Here is a 10986-nt window from a genome sequence, read left to right as displayed (position 1 = left end):
GTGCATTTTTTCACATTTTGACTATTTGTGTGTCTTTTAAGAAATGCTTTTCACATCCTTTGTCCATTTTTAAAATCAGATTGTGTTCTTGCTAAGTTACTTGAGTTTGTAAAGTCTTGCATATTGGTCAGTTATTAGCTGTATGGTTTGCAAATATTTTCTGCCATTCTGTCACTTCGCTATATATAAACATTTCTATTTGTTTTTCTTTTTCCTTGTATTAGCATTCTTGTTTTAAAAATTTGTGTAACTGGTTATGTATCTTTTGTAGTTGTACTTTTTTACTGGATTTGTCTGTATTGGTACTCTTAATTCTTTCATTTTTGTGTCATACATAATACTCTGTTTATAAATGTCCGACTTACTAATTTTCTTGTTGATATTTAGGTTATTTCCAATATTTTTCTATTTCATTAATGGTGTATTGAGTGTTATGTTGCTTGTAAATATCTTTGAGGTTTTCTGTGATATGCATATAATATGTAAGAACTGAGAAGGAGTGTGTGATAAGTGCTTTGTCAACTCCAGATCTGCCTGCCCTGGAATGTGTGTGAGCCCTGTCTATCCTTGATACCTTGTGTAGTCCTGAGTAATGTATATTGGGGTGGGGGGAGAGTAAAGAGCTTTAGGTGGTTTGTTTCAGTGAGAACCAACCATTTTTAGGTCTTCAGCTTTATTAAAATTTCTCTGTTAAGTTCAGAGTTAATGATCTCTTTTCTTTCTCAAACTTGCCATTCTTCTGTCAAAACCTCTCAGAGTGCTGGGAATATAGGTGTGAGCCAGTCAGGCCTGGCTAGAGAGGAGTGAATGACCTCTTTTTGTTAGGTTGCCTTTTTTTTTTTTTTGGAGACAGGGTCTTGCTCTAGGCTGGTCTTGAGTTTGATGAATATCCTGGGCTGGCCTCCAACTTATAGTGATCCTCCTGCCTCAGCCTCCTGAGTGCTGAGATCACAGGTTTGTGCCCCCCTATGGTCTGAAGTAATCGCCTCTTATGGAATTTCACAAGTCTTTTTTTATGTTCCAATATTAGGATTATATAATAAAATCAAATTATGAATTTGTTCTTGATTTGAACTGTAAGGCCAGCATTTCTAAGATGTGGTGTGTAGGAACTAAGGTAGCATCTGTGAGGTCAGGGTGGCACTGTGGCACAGAGTACAGTGTGCACATCTTCGGCTTTATCTTGTCCCGGTGAGGCCCGTGTGGTGTCAGTAGGACTGACAGTGTCTTTGCAGGAGTTGAGGCACTGGCACCAGTGTGTCATTGATGGTCAACAAGAGCGTGTTTATTTGCTTTAATTTTGATGGTGCTGGAGATTGGATCTAGACCCTCCCATATGGGAGGCAAGTGTTCTACCGCTGTGCAGTATCTTCAGATCTTTTGTATTTTACCTTGAGACAAGGTCTTGATAAGTTGTTCAGACTAGCCTCAAACTTTTGATCTCCTGCCACAGCCTCCTGACTACAGGGATTTATAACATATGCTACCATACTTGGCTTTACTTGTTTCTTAATGAAGAAATGTGTGTGTGTGTGTGTGTGTGTGTGTGTATGTGTTAGTTTTAGTTTCTTTTAGAATAATTATCAATTAGAGTGGTCCAGACAGTTGCTTTTATGACAGTGAGAGGGTTCTGGAGGCTTGGAAGCTCAAGAGGCACTGCTGTAGCATGTGATAGTCTGTGAGGGAGGAAATGCTTTGTTCTGGCTGATGGTTGTCACTGGGAGAAGAGTTTAGGTTTTAGAATTCCTTACCAGATGACTCAGCAGATCTTCCAGTTACATGTTAATCTTAAGTAAAGTTTTATTTCTTTGCCTTACAGTTTTTTGTATAACAAGATTATATTTGTAAATGAAATACTTTGCAGGTGCTGACCTTAAAGAAAGAGCCAAAATGCATTCCAGTGAAGTTGGTCCTTTTGTCTCCAAGATCAGAGCGGTGATTAATGACATTGGTAAGCACACATAAGTCTTCTTTCAAAATGCTAAAGGGTATTACTCAGGTCAGAGTTAAAGCTGCATACTATCTTTTTATGTATGCTTTGGTCAAATACTTTATAAGTAGGTAATTGTGACCTACAGCTAGTCTCTTTAAGATAACACTATTCAATTGGGAAAACAAGATCATGTAAGATGTTTTATAACTACAGATTCCTGTGTTTGATGGTGTGATATGAATGTACTTATTATTAAATAATAAATGGACGTGACTGTTCACTTAAGATGTCTTTATCTTCTGAGTAACTGCAAACATTTATGGATTTGGATCTTGTTCCACAAATACTGACATACTGTTTCCTTAGAATTACAGTACAGATCACTGTTCCTTCTTGTTACTAGTTTTTAATTTACTGTTACATTTTTTTTTGTTTTTCCATTATTCATAGTAATCAAATTTTAAATTATTTCTTCATTAATGAACATTTGGGGGTTTTTTGCTGTTCATTAATTTTTATTAAAGCAGTGAATATCCTTGTACAAAACAGTAGATTCCTAAGTATTTGTCTTAGTTACTCTTCTCTCGTTGCCGGGACAAATACCCGACACTCAAAGGAAGGAAAGGCTTATTTAGCTCACGGTTACTGGAAGTTTCAGTCCAAACTCATCTGGGTCCAAGGCAGAGCAGCACATAGCAGAAAGCAACCTTGCATGGTGGAGGCAAAGAACAAGAGCACAAGGGAGGGGTAGCAGCAGCTCAAGCAGCTAGCTTTTCTTCCCACTGTACATTGAAATGTGAATTACCTGCCCCAGGGCAGGTGCAGCAACCACACCCACAGTAATCAATCACAAACTCCAGAAGCCACCCCAAGACTGCATGAGGCTTTGGGGGGACACCTAGACACAAATCATAACAGTATTGTAATAATTTATATTTTTACAAGAGATAATACCTGTTCTGTCATATTGCTATAAGTATCTAATGCTGCTATTGTTTGAAATTTTTTTTTTCCACATGAATTCGTAATGTTTTATCTTTTCAGTTAGGTGTGACTTTTCCCTTCTGTGAATTGCTTTCTCATATCCTTCATTCTTCTGTAGGATCACTTAATATTTTTTTAAAATATTTTTTTTGTTTTTGTCCCCTATGGTACTAGGAATTAAATTAGGGCTACATGCACACCAGGCAGGTGCTCTACCACTGAGCTATAACCCCAGCCCCAAAAGATATTTAAATATTAACTTTTTGTTATTCAGTGCATTATAGAGAATGTCTTTTAATGTACTGTCCTTATTTGAGTAGTTTTCCACCATTATTCTTTTTCCTAAAATTTTTCTTTGTTGATATTTACATACCAGCTTTTCCATATGAATTTTGTAGTATTATTTTTCAAAGCAAAGGAAAAATACTCAAATGGAATTGTGATTTGAATTTTATTAAATCTTAAGTATAAAAAAGATAATTTTTATGGTACTGACTTTTTTTTTTATCCATGGTATGGATACCTATTTTTTGAGTGACTATTCAATTTTTTTATGTCCTTAAGGAAAATTTTATCATTTGCTTCATATTGGTCTTGGTCTTGTGTCTTTTTTTCTTCAGATTTATTCCTAGCTCTTTTATAGCATCTGTTCTCTTGAATGTGATCTCCTTCATACTTTCATCGCAGTCTTGGTCTATAGGAGAGTTGCTAAATTATGTGTGATTATTTTATATCAGGCCAGCTTACTAATTACTTGTGTTACTGTTCTTCCTTAATTAATCGTCTTGTGTTTTACAGATGAAAAGCTAATTGTGCAATTTTATCTTTTTCAGCTTTTTAATCTTTTTCTTTTATGTATTTAGTACAGGGTCTACAGGGTCTCGTGACACAGATCAGATTCGTAGTGATCCTCCTGTTCTCAGCCTCCCAAGTACTGGGATTATAGGTGCGTGCCACCACGCCCAGTCTCAGTCTCCATCTCAGCCTGTCCTGGGGGTGGGGCTGACATGCAAGTTTTTAATCTTACACATTTTCCACCTTGATTAGGGCTCTTAGTACAGTATTCATTTGTTGATGTCTTTCACTTCAAATTACCTATAATATTTTGCCAATAATTATCAGGTTCAGGCAAATTATTTTGTTTTAATTTGTTTGTACTGTGATTTAATCTAAGAAAAATATTAACATTTATCAACGCTTTTAAATATATGTCAGAATTGTAATTGGTATTCCTTTACATTAGGTAACTTACTAATGCTACACTTACCTGTGTCTGGAATGGACTTTGCATGGTCACTGTGATTAGGCATAGTGGTAGTTGTTAATGTGGAGTGGACTTGAATATTTTTGGTATAATCACAAATGATATTAACCTAATTTTGTTTTTTTGTTTTAGTGTTTTCTGGGTTGTCAAAATCATACTCTTTTCATAGCATGAGGTGAAAAGTTTCCATTTTTTCCTGTGATATGTAGAAAGAAATTATCTCTTATCTCAAAGAGTACATTTTGGCCGTTTAATACCTTTTGGAGTCTTACATTAGTTTCTTTTTAAAGCTAAGATTTAAAAACATACATGTTTTAATTTTTGTAATGGCCGTTGGCTTACTTGCCTGTGCTGTTTCTTAACATGGCAGTAAAAGTTGATGCTGCTTTTAGTTTTATATATATACTGATTTTTTTAGTTTTGGAAACTTTTTTCATGATTGATTCAGGAATTTTTCTTAAGGCCTAAGGGCTTAGAGTTGCTTGATGGGGGCTTAAGATTTTGCACCTGGGGCTGATTTATTCTTGGTAAAATTCATGGATTAAGAATGAAGCATACAACTTGCAAATAAGTATTGTGTTAGGAGTAGCAAAAAAAAAAAAAAGGAAGCTCAGAAGTTTAATCTTAAAAAAGTTGAAAACAAAGTAGTAGGGGCCAGGGAGATGGCTCAGTGGAATAAGCGCTTCCCTGGCAAGCACAAGGGCCTGAATTCAATCCCTGGTTCCACCAAAAATAAAAAATAAAAAAAAAGAAAACAAAGTAGTAGATGAACTGTTGAAATAAGTCTAATAGTTGCTAATGCCAATTAATAGAATGTCTATTAAAAGATAAAATCAGTTGTATACTCTTAACAAGCCACACCTGGTATAGTTTTTTGTTTTTTAAACATATTATTAACCAAATGAAAGATCATGTCATTTTGGTATCAGGCAGACTTTAAGATGGAAAGTACTATTTGAGACAGAGTTGCAGCATGTGATAAAAGGTCCATGTTTTAGGAATCATATTCCTAAATCTTTGTGTAAATAAAACAAATTTAAAATGTACAAATAAAACGATGCATATATATTGGCAAATTTGTTATCACTAGCAAAGTTATCGTGGGCAAATTTTAGTCCTCTCTCAAAAGTGATTTTTAATCAAATAAAAATTACTTGAACAATGTGATTTTATCAAGTTTGGTATAATGGGCTCAGCCTCAAATTAGAGGATATATATTATTCTTATGAACATACAGAACATTTACAAAAATGTGTCACACTAGACCCTAAAATCTGTTGAATTTCAGAAAACTGGTATACATCAAACTTGTTTGCCTATAATACAGGTAAGTGAAAAACAGTATTCATGTGTAGAGATTTCAAGCCCACATATAATATCTGTAAATTTAAAAGGAACTACTAAATAACTCAAGAGTCGAAGAACAAAATGCAAAGTTCTAAGACTGATTATAAAATTACTATATATAAATATTTGAAGTTTAAAGTAATATTTGGGGGAAGTTCATAATCTTAACTTCCTGTTAGCAAGAGAACAACCATTGACAGTGGAGTTATATATTACCTTAAGAAGTTATTTTAAAAAAGAATACAGTTATAAATTCAAGATGTGCATAAGTGTCAGAAGTTAGCAACAGATGACAGATAAAATAGCAAGAGCCAACACAGAGCAAGTCCATTATGAGGAGATAAAGTATGTTTAATCAAGCTCAAAAGGTTTGCTGTAAATGCTACAGAGGCTATAAAGATAATGAGGAGGGACTGGAGAGATGGCTCAGTGGAATAAGCACTTCCCTGGCAAGTGCAAGGGCCTGAGTTGAATCCCCAGTCCCCCGCCCCCCGAAAAAAAAAAAAAAAGATAATGAAGAGATGCAGTGAGAAAGCCTGATGCCAGTGAATGTGAAATTTCGATTTCAAGAAGTCTTGGGCTCGAATACTTTTAGACATTAAAGATTTACATTTCAGGAGTTTTACTGAACCTGAAAGAAACAGAGATTACAGTTGTTTTTACACAAACTTTTCCTCAGACTACTATAGTGAGCTTGTACTCGTAGACCCTTCTCAGATTAACATAACCTTCATGCTCACAGCTGACAAAAAAAAGGAAGGAAAAAAACAAGAGGAGAAACTATCTCCTCATAATGGACTTGCTCTATGTTGGCTCTTGCTATTTTATCTGTCATCTTTTGCTAACTTCTGACACTTATGCCTACCTTGAATTTTCTTGGATTTATAAGTATTTTTTAAAATAACTTTTTGACGTAATATATAGGAACATATATAAATCTATATAAGGAACATAGATAAATCTAGCAGGAAGGACCAGTTGGGGTTTCCCCAGGTATGTGAGGGTAGGTTCTATGTGAAAATGTTACTTAGTTTGTGATAATTAGGCAGTTGAGAGATAAATATATTCACTTCTTAGATTGAGAATCGGTCATATTCTTTAAATCATGGAAAATACTGTCCATAAATTAGGGATAGAAGAAAAATCCTTGGCCTGATGAAAAATCTGTTTCTTAATAGTAAAGTATTAAAGCCATTCCTAAAACCAAGAACTAGATAGGTGAGCCCACCTCACCACCTTTGCCCAGTATTATTCTGAAGTCCTATCCCAGGAAGAAACAAATACAGTGAAGACTGGAAAAGAATAAGACTGTCTTTCTCAGTTGGTATACATGTTTGCATTGGAAAGTTAGAAGGATCAGCAGATTACTAAAAAAAGTGTCAAACAATGGATGGATGTGATACCCATAGTAGAAACAGTTGCCTTTGTATCTGCAGTTAACAAAGATATACATAAAGATACCATTGACACGAGGAACAAAAATGCAATATATATGGGAAAATTATGAAATTTTACTAAAAAAGTGTACATAATAAAATGGAGATACAGGGCTGGTGAGATGGCTCAGTGGTCTAAAGCACCTACTTAGAACAAGCTAAGCTCAAGCAAAGCACAGAGACCTCGGTTCAATCCCCCAGCACCCCATGCTGGCCCGCCCGCCCCCTGGTGGGCTGAGCTGGCCACACACTAAATAAATAAGTAAATAAATAAATAAATATAAAAAAAAATGGAGATACATACGCTTTTCAACAGAAAGACTCAATATCAGGAAGATAATTCTTACAAATGTACACATTCAGTGTGATTACCAAATTAAGTTCTTAGCATTGATTCTATGAAGGATTCGAACGATAACATCACAGCCAAACAACCGATAGATACACTCCACAGAGCCCAAGAAAGAGTGTGAATTAAGGAACTGCAGTGTTTGTCAACCCTAGTTAGTGCAAGTAAAACAAAAGCCATATGATTTTTTTCAATGAGCAGAATGACTGAATTCTGCTCTAGAAATTTGGAGTTAGTATTCAGTAACAAACTTTCTAAGAACCTAAGAAAACTGAACTGGATGAAATACAGAACTTCTTTCTGATTTTTAGTAAACAGGAATAACTTTGAAATCTAATACCTTAAAGTTCCTCAGACTCTTTCATTAAAAGCAACTGGAGCTTAGGAAATCTCAATGCATAAAGTTTGTGTGCCTTTCAGACTCTACAGAGATTCTCTAGGTGAAGAAATGCAAAGTAACAGTTGGGCAAGAAGGGAAAGTGATATCCAAGATGTAGAAAACACCCTAATTTGTCCATTTCTGATACCCTTACAATTATAAGGTGTCTTGCGTTTAATAGCCTGAAAATTTAATTGCCCTGATGCACCACGAGTAGGACCCCACACAATATGGCACTTCAGTACCAGGAGTTCTACAAGTGAGACAGCCTGAGAACACATGGGATCCTCTGCCACCAGCATCTGTGGCATCTACCAGCAAGCCACTTTCTTTGATGGAAAAGATGAATCCTCAGTACAAAAGCCCTGGGTTCAATCTCCAGTATTGAAAAAAAGAAAGAGAGAGAAAAGAAAAGTAAAAGAAGGAAAGACAGTCAGATAGCTGTTTCTTCTAACCTGGCATGTATAAACAATGTATTTTATACACAATGAAGGATAGTAATAACTCCCACACAGTCAGTGCCCATAGTTAGAGTGAGGTTGGGGTCAATCCTGTACTTACTCATTTGCTGTCCAACTGTTAAACACCTGCCTTCCCAGATCCAAAGGCAACCACCACCTGTTGTCTGTTATTACCATTCTTATATTATTTTTTGTGCACATGTGTGATTTCATTACACACATCCTCAAACTATCAACTGTTTACTTTTGATTTTATAAAAATTATATCAGATTGCTTTTAAGTGAATACTGTTTTGAAGATTTCAGCCAGATTTGGATGGCACAGACTTGTAACCCCAGCATCTGGGAGGCTGGGAAAGGAAGATCAAGAGTTGAGGCCAAGTTTGTAGGCTATGTAGCAAGTTCAAGGCCACCCTGGACTGCATAGCAAAGCCCTTTCTGCAAAAAGAATGTTACCCACATTGTTACATGTATGCACTCATTTATGTGCAGTGCTGTCACCATTTAGTTGTGTAAAACATTCATCCTTTCTTCTGTCAGTCAATTTTGGTTTTTATCTTTCTGCTGTTCACAGTGTTTGTCCCAAGGACGCATGTACAAAATGTCAACAGAAGAATGCATTTTTCAAGTCCAAATGCCAACCACCCATTAACAGGTCAAAATTAAGAATTTTAAATAATGGCACAGGGTATGCATGGAAAGGAACTTCAACTCTGATACCTACTCATGTGTTCAGTATAGGCTTCCTTCCTAGAGGCCTAGTAAAAATCTTGCCATCATCCTTCTAAGCTGATACGCCTATCAAGCTTTATGGAACCTTCATCTGCACTGAACAGATGAACAGTGTAGCACTTGGAGTGTGGACTGCTAAGAGGCTGTCACTGGGGGCTGTGCTTCTCTTTAGGGAGGGGCTTTTGATGATTCCAGCCACCCTGGGCAAGTGCATCACCTTTGAGCTGCATTCTAAGCCTCCATACTTGTCTTCAGTGAAGATTCAGATTAGGGCACATTGTATGAAGAGCTAGAACACATTTTTAGTTCTCTTTGAAGTAGGAATTCACAGGGGACACATCTACTTGAGGCATAAAAAAATTGCTGGTAGAGAAATATTTAAAATAGATTTTCACTAGAATTTTAGCTTGCAAATTCTAATGTGAGGTGAATGTTGTTTTTTCTATATGAAGTAGTCCTTTGAAAGGCCTGGAGTGCCCAGCTTCCTTTTCCTGTCTGATGAAATAAAATGGCAAAGACTTTCATCAAGCTTTGTAAGTACAAAGCAGAATTTACATTGAAATATGGGTAATTATGTTAAAAGGGCAGATTGTGAAATTCCCATGCTTAAACATCTTTTAAGATTTTGTTCTCTTAATCTCTTAAGATTAAGAATTTAATTTTGGAAGATTTCTAATTCTCTGGTTAGATTTCCATTTTGAGAAAAAGCAGTTTCTGGCCAATACAAAGAAAGTATTTTTGTATAATGGAGTGAAAAAAATCCTGTGTAAAAACATGTTATAAATTTTACAGGATAAATCTTTTCTGAAGCAGTGCTCTTTATTTTTGTGAGCACATTTCTCAATTTTACAATTGAGATGACTAGGTGAAGCCATGACACTGGGAAGGCCTTGTAGAGAGAAGAGAACCGAAGTGGAAAGAACAGCTAGTTAGGAGGTGGACAGAAAATACTATTCTGAATGCCAAAGAAAAAAACGTCTTGAGGATTTGATCATATTTACTGACAGACCAAAGAATATGAACACTAAGAATTTGCTGCTGGGTTTTGTGCATGGTCATTTTTTGTGACTAGAACAATTTTTTTGGGAGGAATAGAAGAGTGTTGGTGCTGTGGGCTTCTGCCTCCTTGCCTGGCATAGGATTAAAAATATCTGTTCTTTGGGCAATTTTGAGTCCCTGCTCTCCATCTGGACATGAGACCATTATTAGGCTTTTGCTTTAGAATCGGTGTAAGAAAGAAACTACATATCTGAAACATTCTGGTTATGAGTGCTACCCAGGACCTGTCTTCGTGTAAGTAAACTATATGTAAGATTATTTGGAACATTTTCTCTAGAAGGAATGGTTATACATTTCTGTAAAGTAGAACATCTTATTTATCATGGTTTGGTCACGTTATCTGATGTAAGATTCAGAGTCTCAATATAAATAAGGTATGAATAAGTTTTTAGAGAGCCTAGAGTATTGTATTTGCCATTTAACACTTTAGTTTTATTTGTTTATTTATTTATTTTTGGGATTTCTGAGGTAGGGTTCTCACTACGTAGTCCAGGCTGGCCATGAATTTGTGGTGATTTTTTCAGCTCAGCTCCCCAAGTGTTGGGATTATAGGCATGTGCCACTATGTCCAGCTAGTCATATTTATCCTAATTACATGAAATGTAACTAGGAAATATGCCTGGAAAGTTATAAATTGACTTTCTTCAGGGTGTGGTAGTGTGTGGCTATACCTCAGAGTTCTGAGAGGCTGAGGTAGGAGGGTTGTATATTCAAACCTGGGGAGTTTAGGACTGAGTAAAATCCTTCAAATTTGATGACTTTGTGACATTCTGCCTCGTAGAAAAAATCATATTAAAAATGGTCTGAGATATAGCTAAAGGTGATGAGCCTTAGTTCAATTTCAAGTCCCACAAAAAACACTTTCCTTTGTACTTCATATTAGCATTTAAAGAATATTGATTACTAAAGAGCTTGTGTTTATTGTAGGTATGTCACTGCTAATATCACTATTCGATACAATTGATGTCTCTTGTGTTTCTTTTTTATTTTACTTTATCTGAAACATAACATATACTGAAAATTAGTACCACAGTGACTATTG

At 35.7% G+C, this 10986-nt stretch overlaps 1 protein-coding gene across 2 annotated transcripts in view; it reads left to right on the top strand.

Moving 5' to 3' along the window:
* The window catches only part of Auh (AU RNA binding methylglutaconyl-CoA hydratase), a 187173-nt gene that overhangs the window by 80067 nt on the left and 96120 nt on the right, over positions 1 to 10986 (top strand). For both annotated transcript variants that reach the window (XM_004644097.2, XM_023704215.1), the window contains one exon: positions 1865 to 1951. In XM_004644097.2, the coding sequence (XP_004644154.1) occupies positions 1865 to 1951 (87 nt within the window). The remainder of the gene's footprint in view (positions 1 to 1864; positions 1952 to 10986) is intronic.

Source organism: Octodon degus, unplaced genomic scaffold, assembly GCF_000260255.1.
Source record: "Octodon degus isolate 3935 unplaced genomic scaffold, OctDeg1.0 scaffold00192, whole genome shotgun sequence".
NCBI classification, from domain to species: domain Eukaryota; kingdom Metazoa; phylum Chordata; class Mammalia; order Rodentia; family Octodontidae; genus Octodon; species Octodon degus.
Note: the sequence above shows the minus strand (reverse complement) of the source record. Positions and strands in the feature narration are given on the sequence as shown.